This window comes from Mya arenaria, chromosome 6 (genome assembly GCF_026914265.1).
Source record: "Mya arenaria isolate MELC-2E11 chromosome 6, ASM2691426v1".
NCBI classification, from domain to species: domain Eukaryota; kingdom Metazoa; phylum Mollusca; class Bivalvia; order Myida; family Myidae; genus Mya; species Mya arenaria.
This window is the reverse complement of record NC_069127.1, coordinates 51,490,593-51,510,028: the sequence shown is the minus strand read 5'-3', so window position 1 is coordinate 51,510,028 and position 19,436 is coordinate 51,490,593. Positions and strand designations below refer to the sequence as shown.

At 37.6% G+C, this 19,436-nt stretch overlaps 1 protein-coding gene across 6 annotated transcripts; it reads left to right on the top strand.

Moving 5' to 3' along the window:
* The first annotated feature begins 3,304 nt into the window (after positions 1-3,304).
* LOC128238152 (toll-like receptor Tollo) lies at positions 3,305-18,322 on the top strand. 6 transcript variants are annotated; one of them, XM_052953747.1, is made up of 2 exons: positions 3,305-3,648; positions 12,908-18,322. In XM_052953747.1, the coding sequence occupies exon 2, from the start codon at positions 12,915-12,917 to the stop codon at positions 16,746-16,748; it is 3,834 nt and encodes a 1,277-aa protein (XP_052809707.1). In that variant the 5' UTR covers positions 3,305-3,648; positions 12,908-12,914; the 3' UTR covers positions 16,749-18,322. The 6 variants fall into 6 exon arrangements, with proteins under 6 accessions (XP_052809707.1, XP_052809711.1, XP_052809708.1 ...); XM_052953751.1 differs by lacking the exon at positions 3,305-3,648 and adding an exon at positions 12,453-12,480; XM_052953748.1 differs by lacking the exon at positions 3,305-3,648 and adding an exon at positions 12,515-12,616.
* Positions 18,323-19,436: the final 1,114 nt, after the last annotated feature.

The window sequence follows — 19,436 nt, the reverse complement described above, 5'->3', positions numbered from 1 at the left end:
TCAGAGACACAGACTTAGGACGATTTGTTGTCGTACGCCTTTTGATAAGATCGCCCCATTGCGAACAAGACACCCTACTACCATTTTAAATATTCATATAAAGAGAACTTTCTCAGCTTGACATTGACACAGCACACATATTGCAGCATACAAATTTTCTCTGAATTGTGTATTTTTCTTCCCTTAACATAAATAAACCCAGAAGTTTCATAAACAAAGATACTCGAATTTCCCGAAGGTCGCAACAAGGCACGGTGCAGTTATTGATATTCCTAAGAAAGGTGTCTGAGACGTCGACACCAGAGCTCCCTAGGCGCTTGTTCCGGAAGAAAACATCTCACGCGGTCTCGCAGACAGGCGCCCGAAAACTGCACTTCTAGTTCAATTTCGGCTCTGTATTTTCCTTAATTACATTGTTCCAAGCCATTGAAACAGAAGTCATTTCTATTACACAACTTGCAGATTTGCATATCGCATTGTGCAATTTACAGCATCATGAGCGTTTTCTTGTAAACATGTAAAATGTTCACCGAACGGCGAAAGCTCTTTGTTTAGAGTGCGTCATTATGGCGATATTATTTTAATTAGAACAGTAAAACCATATTACAAATTCATGGCACATGTATATTATGATAATTTGATATTCGTTTCTTCAGTCAAAAATTTATCTAAGTGAATTAATACGTTTGTGTCGCCCGGTAGCTTTAAAAAGCCTTTCTCATCGAATATTTCCAAAAGTTTGATGCATTGCTTATTGGTATGCTAGCTCAACAATCTTCAAGAAACTTCATGATTCCTTCCAGAGTAATGGCACTTAAATAGTCCAAATTTAAACAAATCACTTTGAACGTGTGTACCCTGAAATTGGCATATTATCGCGACCAAGTTTGATCAAAAGCATGCCGACATTAATTTACTCAGGAGCTACGGGGTGTTCAAACTGTTCAAACATTTAATAAATTAACGTACAGTCTCTGATTTTGCATTTCTTATCAATTTTTTATCAAACTTGGAATACAATTTGGAGGTATAGTATCTGGACCGATCTTGATTCACAAACTCACACAGTTTAATGCCTAACTTTAGCATTTCTTATCAAAGTATTTATTAGACATGGTACCGACGTTTTGGGGCAAACTAGCTCAACAAACGTGAATAAAACAGCCAGATCGTACAATTTATTTTAGAGTTATGGCCCTTGAATTGTTCAAGTTTATCCAAAGTCACATTATACGCTCTCTCATTTGAGGATTTCCAATCTTTACCCAACTTGGTATCAAGTTTTGGGGCAATCTCGACAAGTTCGATAAACAGCCAGATCACACTAATCCCTTGAGAGATATGGCTTTTGATATGTCAAAACTTACTTAAATCACATTATACGCTCTCTGACTTTAGAGCTGCACTCTCTCAGAAAGAACGTGTTGACAACGTTTTATGAGCCAGTTCGTAGTTTTCATATGTTAAGTAAGTAAATGTTGAAGCAGTTTCAATCGATCTAAACAGATGCCATATGCAATTGACTTTTTTTCAAAGTACCATATGATCAGTAATTCAGTATACTAGACTGTGCATTATAAGACATTTGTCTAAATATGACTTCGAGGCATTCGATGAGTTCATTATATGTTATTCGTTTCAAGTAGAGTAACATATCGGTGCCTCTCTGGTACAAAGGAGCATCTGTCTACAACATGTGACAACTTCCATAATAAAATCGATTATTTAAGTTTCAGCTTAAAGGGTTCTTAAAGCTGCACTCTCACAAATTGAACGTTTTTTCAACTTTTTTATTTTTTGTCTTGGAACGAGTCAAGTTTTGCGAAAATCCATGGAAACTAGTTATATAAGACTGCTGAAAATAATAGATCGCAGATTTTTACATTTAAGTTCAAAAAATGATGCTTTATCCATTTTGCTTAAACCGTTATTAACATTGATTTTCCAACGGTTTGCAGATATTTACGCAAAAATTTACTCTTTCCAAGACAAAAAAATAAAAAAAAGTTGTAAAAATGGCATATCTGTGAGAGTGTAGCTTTAAGGACGTCGTATATTTGTACATTTCCGCTGGTGTATACGGCACTCGTGATTTTTTCTAGTGATGTGCTCTGATGTTGCTGCTACTGTTTTTGCAAACTAGATACAAGAATCTTAATTTAAAGTGACACTCTTATTCAAAACCAATACATACACATGTATATCAAACATCAATTTTGACTGCTAAACCTTTAACTACTTACTTAAGTAATGCATTTATGGAAATGTCAACTAATGATAAGATTGTAACCGTGAATTTAATAGCAGAAAACGCAAAATATTAAATGATTGGTGAATGCTAAAAGATTTACTGTGGTCTACTTTAGTCTCATATGGTAGAAATACTGTGCATTATGCTTATTTCTTTCAAATCAAACTCGATATCCTTCATAAGAACATTTTTTTTTATATCTGTTCATCTTTTTGTAATATCAAAGTATATTATTAATTGTGGTAAATCTTATTTGGGAGTAAGAGGGAATCTTTAAAGTCGGGTAAATGCTATCAAGAAACAGCTCAGAGAGCTATTTTCTGACATGATAACAAACATACCTATCATCATTAACAAAACATAACAGAGCTGGTGACCTGGAATTAAAACCTGCTGTCTATCCGGATTTTATTCTAACAGCACATAAATCTTGTATTATCTGACAAAAAAAAAATACATTCGAAGCAAAGGTTTTATGATGTTATATGGTAGTGGATCTAATTTTTATACTAGCAGCTAATAGATCTTGTATTATCTGACAAAAGTAGAACAGAAATAAAATACATTCGAAGCAAAGGTTTTATGATGTTATATGGTAGTGGATCTAATTTTTATACTAGCAGCAAATAGAGCTTGTATTATCTGACAAAAAGTAAAACAGAAATAAAATACATTCGAAGCAAAGGTTTTATGATGTTATATGCTAGTGGATCTAATTTTTATACTAGCAGCAAATAGAGCTTGTATGTATTATCTGACAAAATAAAACAGAAATAAAATATATTCGAAGCAATGATTTTTCAATCACGGGCTTGCAACTGAATGCATTTTGATGGAAAATGTCACTTAAACCCTTTGAAGAGCTGTGTTAACTGACATTATAGCAAATTTAATTCTTCAAATATTCATTAATAACTTCAAAAAAAATGCAAATAAATAGTTAATATCAATTATTGCTGTAACAATAAATGGTGTATTGGTTTCCAGATGAGGATTTACCGCAATAACAGTTGAGTATTGAACAAAAAACCCCAGAAAGCTCAGTGAAAAGAGTGACTCCTGTGAAATTGAGTCACCATGCGCGCACGCTATGGTGATACTTCGGTGAACATCGACTTTAGCTGCGACGGCTGGGTGAAACCTCTTGGCTTAGCCGATCATAGTTCAAGTGACATTCGTAACGTGAAGTCCTAATGTGTTTTTGAAGTTTTGTAGATAGGAACTCCTTAAGAAAAATGGACTAATATTTGTGTACTTTTTGACAAAAATGAAAACAAGCAGTATGAAACTTTGTGCATTTTGTTGATGGTGATTTTTGCAGGAATTGTTACCTTGGTTACACACAACTTACAATGAATCTACAGGCCTTTGAGATGTTGTGAGAAAAAGATTTGCAGGTAATTTATTTGTTTGTTGTTTACCATCGATTGTTTCTGAATAACATAATTCAATATTTAATAATAAGTATGTCTGTGGTCGACATAATAAGTAATTTGTACTAGAAATATGCAACTAGAAATTGTCAGAGCTATGCTTGACGGTTAGTCTAGACGTCAAAATCGGGATTCCTCTAATCCCTAAACATGAAATATTTGCCATATAAAAATCGTACAAAAGTTCCGTCCTCGTTCAATTATTTGGAATAACTTGGCGGTAAGCCATGTACTGACGCCGATGGTGCATTATAAGGTAATTAGGCTTATTATTATCATCTGCAGTCTAACATCAAAATATACATAGTATAATTTGTTACATACACCAGGGGCGGATCCAGGAATCAACGTTAGAGGGGGCGTAGCTTAGGGGCGCAACCTTTTGACATGCACCCCTCCCTCTGAACCGAAAGTGTATGGCATAAACTGTTTGCATATGGATTGGGGGTTAAGCAATCAAGAAAAATTAACAATTTGTAGTTGGAAATGATGCATTATGGGCGTATTTTATTATTTTTATCTCCTAAATTGACATAAAAAGTAAACTTTGACGATTTTAGAGGGGGCGCGCGCCGGATGCGCCCCCCTCTAAATCCGCTAGTGTACACAATTGTTATTGTTTCTGTGATAAATATGAATTGTTACCTATATTTACTCGATAAATGCATGTTTTTGTAGTAACTTTTGTGACGGTAAGCAGGCCCTCTAGCCCCAACCCCCCTCCCCCACCCACCCCACCCCCACATGCTTTAAATTGTTCAAGAAGTTATGTATACATAGACTACAGCATACTACATCATGTAAGGCTAATATATATATATAAGCCATTTTTTTCTTGAGGGAGAACCACAAAAAATCCTTAACAAATTTAAAGCCTATATTTGTTCTGTTTCGATTGGGTGGGCTTGCAAACTAAGTTAAGCTCAAAAGTAGAGTCCCCTTCCCTTGACGTAAAACAAGTTCTAGTCCGCCTAGGTTCAAGCGTTGACTAAATGAATGTATAATTATATATGAAAAAATATAACCTTTTAGTTAGAACAAATAATAAAAATGACATAGTATCTTACATTTATAACACATCTACATGTATACAACATATAGACGCATGGCAACGGGGAATGTAAGCCTTAAACCCCTGTGATTATTTATTTTTCATTTCAATGAAAAAAAGCTGTCTTGATTAAAGAAAAACAAGACGGGTTTAGCCCCCAAAATATTTGTAAAGGTAACATATATACCGGTATTTATGTTAAAGCGTAAACTGTAAACATACCACCGTTAACAATATTAATTATTTTCAAGAACCTGGAAACCACTGTTCTGAGCACACTGGCGCCATTTGCCAAGAAAATTACTGAAATCTTGAACCCAATTTCTGGTACAAAAACATTTGTTAGATTGTAACCATCGTTTTGGGGTACACGGTACACGGGGTTTAAGGGGTTGGTACCTATTACTAACATGTGCTCCGTATGTGTGTGTTTTTTATGTTGCTGCATATTCATGGAACGCTGCATTTCCACAGATTGCCCGTTTTGACAACTGTTTGTATTTTCATCAAGGAATAACCAACTATGGTGTAAATGTCTGGAAATCTTTGATATAAGACTGCTGACAAAAGATCAGATTGTAGTTTTTCAAATTAATGTTGAAACATTGATATGTTATGACTAAAAGTATTACTAACGTTTTTAGGAAAATGAAATCTTCGGCAGTTTCCCAAACAATTGAGATCTGTTCTATTGTAAAATATCTTTAATACTAAATTGAAGGCATTGATACAAAAATCAGCTGATTTTGAGAACAAAATAGTCAATCTGTGAGAGTGCCGCTTTAAAATAAATGCGCTTCGATTTCGAAGAAAAGAATCTTTAACAAAAAAATTCTCTGTACCGTACGAGGGATCTCATTTTTTTTATTGTGATTGGGATCCTATACTCTCTTTATATATCAAAACATATGTGCGTTTTGCATATCTATCGCTTTTGTTAATATTATACGAACATATCTGATTGGAGGCCAGTCAAGTTTAAAAGAACATGTATTAAAATAATAAAACGAGCTTCATCTCCTGATCACTGTCTTGTTACTAACAGGTGTAGCCCATTGGCTCTAGCTATGAATTTCTTGTTGCAAAGTAATAAAACTTGTATTTCCTTTGATTAGCAAACAAAAACGACAAACGCGGACTCTTTATGTTAGAAATATAAGTGCGGGAGTCGTCCAGAAATGTTGATAAGCTGCAGGTTTGATGGGTACCAGAAGCCGGCTTTAGTAGGAGAAAAAGTAAGCATGATTGTAAGGAAAATAGGATATTATGTTTCTGAGGCCTTAACATACATCATGGATTAAAAGAAATCGTCCGTACCGCAATATGCGACATAATATCACTTATCAACAGCAGAAGTAGTAGCAGCAACACCACAGCACTAATACCAACACTACACAACAACAGCAACAACAATTACCCATTGGCATTAACAACAGCGTTCCATGTGTAGTAACTGCAGCAACATGGTAAAGGCTTTAGTACGGATTCGTATTCAACGATATTTCTTTAAATCTCTGTTAAAAAAGCTTTTCATATTTCTGTTTCGGCAAAATACCCCTAAGACAAAAACAAAAATGTACGGTAAGGGTTACATCTTGTCCAAAAAGAGGTAGGTGTATATTTCCATCGAGCTTTATGTTAGAAAGCTATTGTTATCATTCCGCAATGACTTAAAACTAATATTCAGTTTAAAGCTTTTTAAACTGAAACCACACATTATTTATTTATTATTTTTTACCGACGGACTATAAAATCGGTAGGGTAACCCAGACAGAAGTATTTTTTTAGGCTTAAGTGAAAGTGTAACCATCATTATTTTGTCATTTCCATTTGTCTTTCGCGTCTGCCAGGAACGTTTGTGCCACGTTTAGTATAACAAATCACAAAATCGTTCACCATTCGTAAAAAATCTAAATATCATGGCCACATATGGATATCTGTTTTCCATAAAATTCGACCAAGCGAAACCCGCCGGGAAACGTAATTTCCTCCTAGAATAATAACCGGAGTTTATGCAAAATTGTTCAATTTTATAGAGAATATACCGCAGGCCTCGGCAAATTGCCTGCTTTTGTGTGGTGATACACAACGTCTGCCATTTTTTTCCCTTCTTGTTTTCTGAGAATATGGTGCTTTGAAATGTTTGCAGTCTGGTAGAAAGTACAATGAATTCTCCTCCATGAAAGGGCGAACGCCCAAAGATGCTTTACCCAGTCAAAGAACGAAAAATTCTTCTCTGAAAGTTATGATTCAGCGAAATTTAATCCGAAGAAGTTATCTTTTTTCAAAGATCTGATTTGCTTGAATTCATGCAAAGCTGCTTAATTTTAAGAAACCTTGGCATGCATTTTAAAGATTATAAAGAATGAATTTGGTTAACCAAGTAAATTCAGTTGATTAATATTTTGGTTTATTACATTGGAACCGAATTCGAACTCAAATTGTTTTCATTGTTTTTATAATTATTCGAAACTTAAAATAACAATGCCATAAATGTGAAAAAAATATTGATTTTTTTTCTTCATAAATATGCACTCTTGTACTGTCTATATATTCTAACATCTGGTGCCAGTGGTTTATCAGTAAGCACAACTCTTTTTTTTATAGTTTATCAAATACTGATATTTTTTATGGCTTATCATTATACACACAAACATTTTTTTAATGTAAAGACATTTTTTTTTGTCTTACCAGTAAGTACATATGTTTTAGTTAATGAGTAAACACAAACATTTTGGGGGGTTTAATAGTAAACACATATCGAACTTGAATAAGAATGACGGGAGCGGAAAATGCGTATTTCCGGGATAAAACAATTAAGCATTCAGTACATATCAGTAATCGAATATTTATTATCCAAATCTTTGTCATTCACTCTGAGAAAGTAAATTAACTATTAAAAAGTGAATCATTTACTCTTAAGAAAACATGTGCATTTTAATTTTTACCCATTTAAAAACTAAATATTTTTTCGGCTTCGTTTAGTATGTAATTCAATCAAAGAAACTAATAATTGTCATGTACATGTATCTTTGAACTCGTACAGAATTACTTTTTATGATAAGCCGTTTGTACACGAAAAACATATTAGGCCATATTTATTCCACGCCATGACGTGAATGTAAAAAATCCAAATAATGCCAAATGAATAGACTGACATTTACTGAAATAAATGAACAATTCACGAGCTAGACATTGTTATTTCGCAGACAAAGTGGTCACACGACTGCAATCATTGGAATCGTGACAAAACTCCCAATTACAAGTTAATCAGTGGTCGGTGGATGGCCCTAAATAACCCCTAGAGTGACCTCAGCGGCTTGAGGTCAGGTCGTCTAGGGATACGGGCATTTGCGATCATCATGAGAACTGAGAATTTAGTTCAGCGACGAGTTTTGGTTATTAACGGGCCAAAATCCATTGAATATACATGGAGAAAAATGTATTTTGGTAGTTTGTTCGACAGTGTCATAACCACGACGACGACTATGATGATGTTGATGACGATGATGATGATGATGATGATTGATGCATTATCATCATCTTCATCATCATCACCGTCGTCGTCGTCCTTTACACCATCACCACCACCACCACCACCACCACCATTATCATCATCATCATCATCATCGTCGTCGTCGTCGTCGTTTTCGTCGTATACACCATCACCACCACCACCATCACCTCCATCACCACCACCACCACCACCACCACCATCATCATCATCATCATCATCATCGTCGTCGTCGTCGTCGTTTTCGTCGTACACACCATCATCACCACCACCACTTCCATAGTAATCAGCATCGGGCGCTTGAATTCTACTATCAGTATAAGGCATTCAGGTAGTTTACCAAAGTTATTATAGTTAGGTATACTTACTGAAATAATAACTGGCTCATAATATTTCCCCTAAGCCTGTTTGGTGTGTCGGTGCATACATCCATTAAAAAAGCCTTCTTCTTGATATAATAAGTATTAAAGTGATCAAGATCTTCAATTCGTTGGCAAAAGGGCAAAAACAGCCTACGAACAAAAGCTTATAATGCAGGAATATCAAAATAATATAGCCACATGCAGTTCCTGAAACTGATTTCAGGGGCGGGTACTGGATATGGCGTTAGAGCCATGCACCCTCTCCCCCAAAACCGAAATATACATGGTTAAATGTTGATAGGGGGTATGCAGGTCATATTTCAGGAACATGTGTGCTGTTTTAGTATGAAATGGTGTATTTTGTGGTTTACATTAAAACAATTATGCGATATTGGCAATAAAACTCAATCTCACCATTACACTTAAACTTGCTACTGCATTATTATAGAGGATTGGAGATCAAGGAGAATGTGGTCACTAATACACTTTGACAAATAACAAATAGACATTCACACTCAATATAGGAAACAACATGAACTATTGTTATAACTGGTAATACTTAATTCACAGTGAGACTCTTTGGAGACCGATAAAATGCGCCAGGGTAACTAACTCACGTAAGGATATCACCAGGGGCGTAGCTAACCCTTAATGCAATCTGGTGCATTCTGTGCGGTCTGACGTGCTTTATTTAGTACTGGAAAATGGACAGTTTAAGGATTATGTATTCTCCCACCCCAGATAAGTAGATCCAATAATTTAACCATGCTAGAAAATCTTATCTTGCCCACGGGCGAAGATAAAATGCCTGTATGGAACTCATTTTTAATGGTCGCCACGTTGTAATTACATCCCTTGTTGAAGCCTGTCGTCTGAAGCATCATGGAAACCTTGTCTTGTGGCAATATTTAGAACGCTGTTTCATTATTTCTCGCTTCAAATGTCTACATAAAACAGTTTTCACGCACCTTTCAAGAAATAATGCTTCACTTTTCTTAGAACTATTTAAAAACCGATTCAGACTATTAACATAATCTGAATCACTGCACGCATATCAATGAAAATCACGAATTATCGCATATCCATACGCAATTATTTTCAGTAAGCACAACAGAGTTCCAGCAAAAAAATACATCTTTACTCAATTTTGTTTAACTGAGGTGGGAGAAAAAGCATCTACCATAGCCGCTCGTGTAAGATAGATTCATTCCGACCCTCGCTCAGGGTCTCGGTAAACCTCGTTTCCGCAAAACACCCTCCGCTCGGGTTGGAATGAACCTATCTTACACTCTCGGCCATGGAAGATACTTATAGTCAATTACGCATTCTGCAACTTTGGCTGAGTTTTTTTGTCAGAATCATGTGGATTCAGCCGCGGCAGATCACCACAGACTTGCTTTTAGGGGCATTTTCAATTGAGCTTTTAATACTTTAAGTTTTATCGGAAGGTAGACCCCGTTAGCCAGAAACAAATATTTGAATTTTTGTCAGTTATTTATTAAATAATAATGTGTAAATGTAAGATTGTTAATTGAATGATATAAATATGTCATTTTCCCGAAGCCTGGAGTTAACGACCACCTGCGAGAGCGTAGATTAGTAACACATTTAATGCACCAGTCATTTGTAACCACGGCCACTCCAGGTCCGGAGAAAAGCGGGGACTTTCGGTCCAGCCAAGCCCGGGCAAAATCTGCGCCCTGCGGGGACGATCTGCGCGTAAAACCCCTGCCAAATGCCAAGGAACCCTAGATAAGGCCACTTTACCGCTGTATTTGGCGTGAAGACAAAACCACCGCATTCACCCGGCACTGCGGGGTCAACCGGAAGGTAAAAACACGGCCCATTTCCCCGGCTATCCCCGGTATACCCCCGGACCTGGGGGCCGTGGTTACAATTGACGGGTATACCGGGGATAGCAGGGGAAATGGGCCGTGTTTTTAAATTTCAGATGGCCCCGCAGTGCCGAGTAAATGCGGTGGTTTTGTTTTCGCTCCGAAAATAGCGGAGAATGGGCCTTAGCTAGGGTCCCTGGGGTGCGGGGGCATTTGGCGGGCATTTTACCAGCAGTTTGTCTCCGCAGAGCGGGGATTTTACCTGGGATTGGCTAGTCCGAAAGTCAAAGTACCCGCTATTCTCAAAACCTGTGGGGCCGTGTATATAAAATTGACTGGTGCATTATTCAGACAACAAACATACGTTTATACTTAAAATATTTTATTTGTCTGCATTTCAGAGCACATAAGTCGAATAGTTTCATATTTATTTTCTCAGAGCACAGCGCACGCTTTTCAAATAATACTACGATAGTATGCACAAGTTAAAACTGGAAAAAACGGAACTAAACACTTATGGTCTATAATATACCAATTGACATATGATAACATGAGCTATTGTGTCGCGAATTGCGCTTAACAACTTGATGATGGCTTGACTAAGTATTTCAATGACATTTGATATTTCCTGCTTTAAAGCTGCACTCTCACAGATGGTCAGTTTTGACACTAAAATTCGTCTTAGAATCCGCTGATTTTTGGTACAAATATTTTCAATTCAGTAACAGATCTCAAATGTTTGGTGAACTGCCGAAAGTTTCATTTTTCTTATATCGTTAGTAACGCTTTAAACCATAAAACATCAATTTTCGAACATAAATATGATAAACTGCTATCTAATATTTTGTCAGCAGTCTTATATCACTTGTTTTAAGACATTTACGTAAAAATTGGCTCATTCAAAGTCACAAAATATTTCTTCTGTCAAAACGATCAATTTGTGAGAGTGCAACTTTAAGAGAGTAGCATCCTGGTAACACCAAAGTAACAGTTTATTTGAGGTGTATATATGTAAAATGCAGAAAAAAAAACTACTAGGCGGACGGAAACTATGGGTGGTAGGCTATCGGACGGAACAATCGTGTATAAGTAGATGAAATGATCGAGGATTTGACCTAAGCCTAAGAGCGTTAACTTAAGAGCGGGCGTTGTCTAAAGAGCGGCGAGGCGGAGGGGGGGGGGGGGGGGTCTTTGCGCTCCAATCTCCAGGTGACGGAACAATAGGAGTAGACAAAAACAACAGTCATGTAGGGATTTCAGGGACCCCCTCATGGAAAAGATTTAGTCGCATATAGAGCATTTTGGTGTTTCTGCATATTTGTTCCAAATCGTTTGACATAAACAGTTCCATTGAACAAGTTGGGGAGGGGGCGGTGGCCTGCGCCCCAACCCCGAGAATCAACAGCTAGCGATGTAGACTGTTGTTCACTATAAGTTAGACAAGTTGGTAGCAGGGGGCGGGGAGGGGGCGAGGGCCTGCGCCATAACCACGAGAATCAGCAGCTAGCCATGTAGACTGTTTTTCACCATAAGTTAGACAAGATGGTGGCAGGGGGCGGGGGAGGGGGTGAGGGCCTGCGCCCTAACCTCGAGAATCAGCAGCTAGCGATGTAGACTGTTGTTCACTATAAGTTAGACAAGTTGGTGGCAGGGGGCGGGGGGAGGTGCGAGGGCCTGCACCCTTACCTCGAGAATCAGCAGCTAGCCATGTAGACTGTTGTTCACTAAAGGTTGGACAAGTTCAAGTTGGATGAGGAGTGGACGGGGGCCTGCGCCCCAACCTCGAGAACCAGCAGCTAGACGTGTTCACTAAAGAGCATTCTCGTCTTAAATGTTATCAGCAATATGAATGAGATTATAATAATGTGAAACTATTTGTTATTTCGTGACGAAGCACATTTCGGTGACACCCCCATAGGTATTTCGATAGACCATGTGAAAATGTGAAGACCCTTAATTACACAAATAATGGCCACATTGTTTCAGTTGGCCACGGTCTCCGGAAATAACCTCGCATCTTCCAACACCCACGCAGTATGTAATAAAAACATATGAGTTTAATAAACATGTACATAAGTTATTTGGCAAGAATATCATAAGATTATGAGAGAAAAAGACGATGACGATAGCAAATATGTGAATATAAAATTATGGAAATTTATATATGGTGGTATACAATCATTTTGAAGTGTTGAAAAGCGTATGTTATTGAGAGTTAAATGTTGTAGGCTACAAAAAAAAATATTGTTTTGATTTGTTTTCTTTCGTATATGACCTATATGACCTGTATGATAATTAGATATTTTGCGATCATAATATTTCTTATTCCATGAAGAACGACAAAATGGAGAATCCTTGGTTAAAATGGTTAAAACTTAAAAGGGTGTTTGTATTTTGACCAAACAATATTTATTTACAGTTAAGGGTGTAATAAATGTTATCTTCTTTTTCTATTTCGTAGACGAACGATGGAGATGCTGACGCTTCTAGTAACCCTACTACTTCCGGTGTCCGTCGCCGCCGTATCATGCCCGCGCTCGTGCGACTGCGGTCACGTGACCGCTCCCAGTGCCGGCGGAAGTATGCTGGAGATCCGATGCTTTGTCTGGGACATGGCGGACTTAGATACCCACGCGCTGGCGGAAATGAAGGAGGACTACGCACTGAAAGTATCCTGTGATTCCGCGCTGCCAACGGACCTTAATAACCACGCTCTAGGGTTTAACTCCAACATCTGTTCACTGACCTTACAGAATTGTAAATTGTCGTTTATCTTCAAACAGGCGTTTTATGGCCTGAAACGCTTGGAGCTCCTCGCCGTCCACGACGCATCAAATCACCACTTGCAGCTACATCCGGAATCCCTTGACTATGTGGATAAACTAACACATCTGGAATTAACCGGAAGTGGAATTCTGAAGGTGCCGACACTTTGTGCCCTACGAAATTTGGAGTCCCTGAATATTTCCGGAAATTCGCTAATTTCTCTTACAATGGCGGGCCTAAACTGCACGGAAGGAGATCTTATGAATCTCAAAACTCTCGATATATCGAACAATTATTTCCTGAACCTGAATGAATTCATAATACACGGAAAAGCCTTTAGCTCAGTTGAAATATTTCAAGCCAAAGATAATAGTATCAAATTGGAGCCAAATTTCAACGTTATGACAAACTTTCGTAAGCTTCGAGTCCTGAGTTTATCAAATAACAACATTACCGAGGTACCCGATTCGTTTCTACATAGTTGTAAGGAAATACAAGAAGTTGACATGTCTAGTAACAACATTTCTCAAATTCCAACAGACTTGTTTATAAACTCCCAGAAATTATTGATGCTAACATTGCGCGACAACGAACTGTCGGACGGTATTTGGAAAAGTCTAACTCACCAGAATGGACTCCTGCATTTAGACCTTACCAACAATCATCTGACAGCAATAAACCAGACGACACTTAGAAATTTACCGGAAGTGATACACCTGTTGCTAGGCGGGAACTCGATAGAAACCATCCCCGAACACGTGTTTCAAAACAATCAGCGTCTCCAGGCGCTTGACCTTGCACGGAATAGTATAATGACGATCGACAAGGATGCGTTTGCTGGACTTTTGTCCTTGAATCGTCTTTACCTTCAAGAAAATCATATTTACAGTGCAAACCCTGATTTTCTATCCCATATGAATAACTTAAAACGTTTGAACATTTCTCACAATTATTTTTCGGATTTACCATCGCTTAAACTGCTGGGTTTCTTGGAAAATCTCGACGCCAGTAGAAATAATATCGAACAACTATCAGAGGAAACATTCATCGCACAAGTCAATACAAGAGATATAAATCTATCAAACAACCGTCTTTCTCGGCTGTCGGACTCCATTTTCTTGTCATGTAATTCACTGGAAAACCTAGACCTATCGAATAATTTGATACATTTTCTACACCCGTCAATTTTTATGAATCTTGGCATCAAAACGTTATTTCTGCAAGGGAACAAAATTGAATCGATTGGAAAGACGTTTTCTTACATGGAAAAGCTCCACGAACTTAACTTAAGCAGCAATCAAATCAGCGACACCCTCCAGCGACGGACGTTTCCGGGACGCATCGAAATGCTTGACCTTTCTGATAACCGACTGGAGGTCATACGCCCGCACGCCTTTGATAACCTTGACAATATAAGAGTCGTAGACCTCCGTTTTAATCAAATAACCACACTTCAACCGGAAGCGCTTCGCATCTCAACAAGCAGATTTTCTCAGACAGGGTTCCTCTTGAGCGACAACCCCTTTGTGTGCGACTGCACGTTGCTATGGTTACGGAAGTGGGACCAGTCCACGGAGGGTCCGCTTATTGTGGGCCTTAACACGACTCGCTGCGTCGCCCCGCCAAACGTCTCCGGTCGCCGACTTACTTATGTTCCTCCAGACGAGTTCCTGTGCAAATACACGAGCATCTGCAAACCCTCATGCACGTGCTGTGCGTTTGAGGCCTGTGACTGCAAGTACACGTGTCCTGAGGGATGCGAATGTTTCCATAGTTCGGATTACACGTCATCACACATAATTCGATGCAATACGAAAAACGTGACGTCAATCGCGCGATTCATTCCGAGAGTTACAACGTTGCTCGACTACAGCGGAAGTGACATTGATCACGTGCCACTTGACGTTTTTATGCTCATGGACAGACTACAAGTTCTCATGTTAAACCATACAAAACTTTCATACTTACAAGCCGGTTCATTTAATGGACTAACACACTTGAAAAAGATGTTCCTGAATAACAATAAACTCAAGTTCATAAGTAGCGGTGTATTTGACGGCCTGACGTCATTGCAAGAACTGTATTTAGATAACAATGAGTTGACGTCAGTTACAGACGGATTATTAGACGGTTTGACGTCGCTTCGAAAATTGACGTTAGGTCATAACTATTTTCAGTTTATGACGGACTATCTTTCAAAGCTCGTTTTTCAAATGGATGTATCGCTGGAAAACGTGCGTTGGGTTTGCAACTGTATCCTCTATTTCACAGCGCGTGAAAAACCGGCAACTTTTGTCGCAGGAATACGGCTTAAACGGAATGTGGTTCCTGGCATCACGTGTGCTGAATTAAATGAAGAAAATGGGCTTAATAAAGAAATTATGCTTCGAGATCATTCCCCTAAATGTAGTCAAAACTTTAATCCTTACTCATTTAAAGCATCCGATGAACCGGTTTCAGACGCACCACGGAACGAAAGCATCCGCATAGAAAATAGTTCTGGAGACAAAATACCCCCTTCGCGGAATAACGACATAATTCGTCAAGAAATGACGTCAGACAGTGATGACGACAGATTAAAATTATTCCTACCAGCAATTGTTGCGGGAACAGTGGTGTTTATTGTTATAATTCTTTTAGCGTGTAGACATGAACTGATAAATTGTTGGTTATATACGAAGTTCCGGTGTAATAATGATGACTTTGAAATGGTTTACGATAAGGCGCGCCCCTACGACGCGTTTGTTGTGTACCATCCGATGGACGAAGTAACTGTTCAAAGAGAGTTGGCGATCCGCTTAGAACACGGACGGCCGCGTTACCGCTTGCAGCTGCAGCACCGCGACCGGCCACCGGAAATGTCAGATCTTACGTACATAGAAAACAGCGTTAAGGCAAGTTGTAGGACAATCATTGTACTTTCCGGTGAATTTATTGTAGATAATTCCTTACTTAAGTGTGTAACACATTGCGTGAGACAGGACTCACTAAACAGACTTATAACAATAAATCTTGGCAAGATAGACCCAGCAAATCTTGACCCGGTTTTGCAGGCGCACTTCCGGCGCGGTAAGCATATGCTCTTTGGAGAGACTTGGTTCTGGGATAAGTTGATATATTGTCTTCCGGTGCCGGGTGTCACGGACCGTGATGCTAGAGCGGGGGCGCATCCCTACGCCACCGCGGACGCTCCGGGCCACAATTCTGCCATGATGGATAATCGTGCCTACGAGGAACCGCTTTCACCGGGAAGGCGGATGGCGCGGGAGCCTCAAGGCGGCACCGAATACAATATGCCGTCCATGAGCGGATACGGATATGGTGGTTCCGAATACAGTGGTATCTACGAGGAGATCCCTGATCCGCCGACGGATATGACGTCAGTAAAGTACGCCATTCCGTGGAACGAGGCAGATTTAAAACAGAACGTACAAACACTTACCCGTTCCACTTTAGGGCGTTCAGAATCGCGACCGGAGGCTCCAACTGCTGCCCTACCGGATATTCCAAACACTTCCGCCAGCCAGAGCGTTTAAAGTTTTAAGTGACATTTTTTGCAAAGAATTCATTTGACATATGTATGTAAAATATTTAGGGCTTAAACATTTTTATAAAATAATGTAAATACTCAATTTGGTGCTCATATATTATGTGTATTAATTGTAATACAATACTTTTCTTTATATTAATTGTATATGCATAATGTATGTTTTTAAGTTATATATTTTTCATTTTCATTTCCATGCACAAACTGTTATTACATCATAGCAACATCATTCAATCAAGAATCTTGGACCATTGTATTGTGAATAGATCACCTCTTAAAATGTATCATTTTATATTAATACGTAAAGTGACACTCTTATTTAAAAGCATAAGTTTTGAGTGATAACCCTTAGCTACATATTTGATAATAATGCATTTATGGAAAATATTAATAACTGATAACAAGATTAAAACCGTGTATTTAAAAGCAAAAAATATTAAATAATTGGTGAGGGCTAAAAGATTTACTGTGATCTACCATCGTCCCATTAGGTAGAAACACCGTGTTTTCTTCGCCTTTCTTTCAATTTAAAGTGACACTCTTATTCAAAATCAATGCATAAAAACATGTATAACAAATATCAGTTTTGACTGACAAACCTTTAACTACTTACTAATTAATACATTTATGGAAAATATTAATTACTGATAACAACATTGTAACAGTGTATTTAATAGCAGATAGCGCCAAAAATATTAAATGATTGGTGAATGCTTAAAGATTTACTGTGGTCTACTATATTCTCGTAAGGTTGAAATATCGTGTTTTATGCTCATTTATTTCAAATTTAACTAGGTAAATCTTATTTGGGAGTAAGAGTGCATCTTTAAGACCAAAGATTAAGATCAAGGTATATTGGTAACAGTACAATTTTATTCGGATTCCTTTTGAATTATAATTTAAAATTTAAGTTGTGGTTAAAGCTTGTTTGTATGTACTAATAAAAGTACATGGGTAAGTATGATTCGCATAACCATTTATTTTGTGTAAGTACATTCTTACAATCTTAAGTGTTTAAGTGGTCTACATAAAGTTGCGAAAGGGCCAGCCACTGTTTATATGTACCGCTTCACGAGTTTAAAATCAATAACGACTGACTGCTTATTTACTGAACTAAATGTATTGGAAAACTTTAGAATTGCTGCCTTCTTTATGGACAAAATATAATTTGGACCACTTCGAGTAACTTTAACGAGAAATACAGAAAACGAGACTGAGAATCAGGATATATCACACATCAAGTAATCAAATTTTCGGATTAATGAAAAATTGTGAAGATTGTGAAATACGTTGAATTTATACTACTAATAGCTTACATTTATCTTATTATTCCTTTAGTATTCCCTGTTAAAAGAGCTACGTGTCCCTCTAAAACACATAAAGTGCATTTTATCTTCATTTTGAGTACAATTCTAGTCATTTACAAGTTTCTATGCTAAATTATTTGTAAACTGTATACTATATCCTCTACATTGCCATATTTTGTAAATGAATTTATCATGCTTTAATACTGTTCTTTTGTGAATACTGTGCAGTTTATGACATTAAATGTCTAAACGTTGACCGGTCGTTTTAACATTTCGTAAGGAAGGGGAAGCAATCCAACACTTATTATGTTCTATTCCGCATTTTATTTTATTACAATAAATGTCTAATTTCGTATGGGAAGGGAGGTTATCAAACACTTGTAGTTTCCTCAACTCACCCCAAATCGCATTAACATATCGTAGAAAGAGAAGCTATCCAACACTTGGAGATTCGCTCCAACTTCGTTTACCTTTAGTAAGGGAAGGGAAGCTATCCAACACTTGGAGATTCGCTCCAACTTCGTTTACCTTTAGTAAGGGAAGGGAAGCTATCCAACACTTGGAAACTCGCTCCGACTTCGTTCACTTTTAGTAAGGGAATGGATGCTATCCAACACTCTTAGAGTTTCCCCACAAAACCTTTACATCGTTCTTCGTTATAATTACCGTAATATAAATCGGAACAACGCGGACAACAGCGCCATTCGACGAAACTCGGGTGTCTATACTGGTACATTAGTTAAAGTTGTACGTAAAATTAATAATAATGCTATTATTATTATTATTATTATTATTATTATTATTATTATTATTATTATTATTAATTGAAGTGTCTAAACGCGTAATCTTTATTACGAAGTTCAAATTGATTCCCAGTGAAGCGTTTTATTGCATAAAACATTAAGATTTAAGAGTAAAGTTCTTAGTCTTTAACTATCTTTAAATAATGAAGTTAATACGCGATATACATGTTAAAACTAAAGGTTTCTTATATTGTAACGGTGCGCTTTCCGCTTGTAGGCGGCGGATGTGCGTTATAAACGGAAGTACGTTCAAAACGGATGTTAACTTGGTTGGTAATATGCAAAATAGCAAAGCCCGGGCTCTGTGTGAAAAGAGAATTTAGTGTATATAAAGACGAGTGGAACCCTTCAGGGCTGAGCATGCTTTTCACTGAAGGGATCTGTTGGTGTTTGTTTCATTAGGCAAAAAAATACCTGTGTCTACGGTAACCCGACCGACCCTATTTTTTCCTCGCCGACCCTAATCTTTTTTTAGACATAAAAGTAAAAAAAAATTTTTTTTAAATTCTATCGTAAAAAAATATATTTCTTTAAATATATCGTTATTATTTTCGTTGTTTGTCTTTC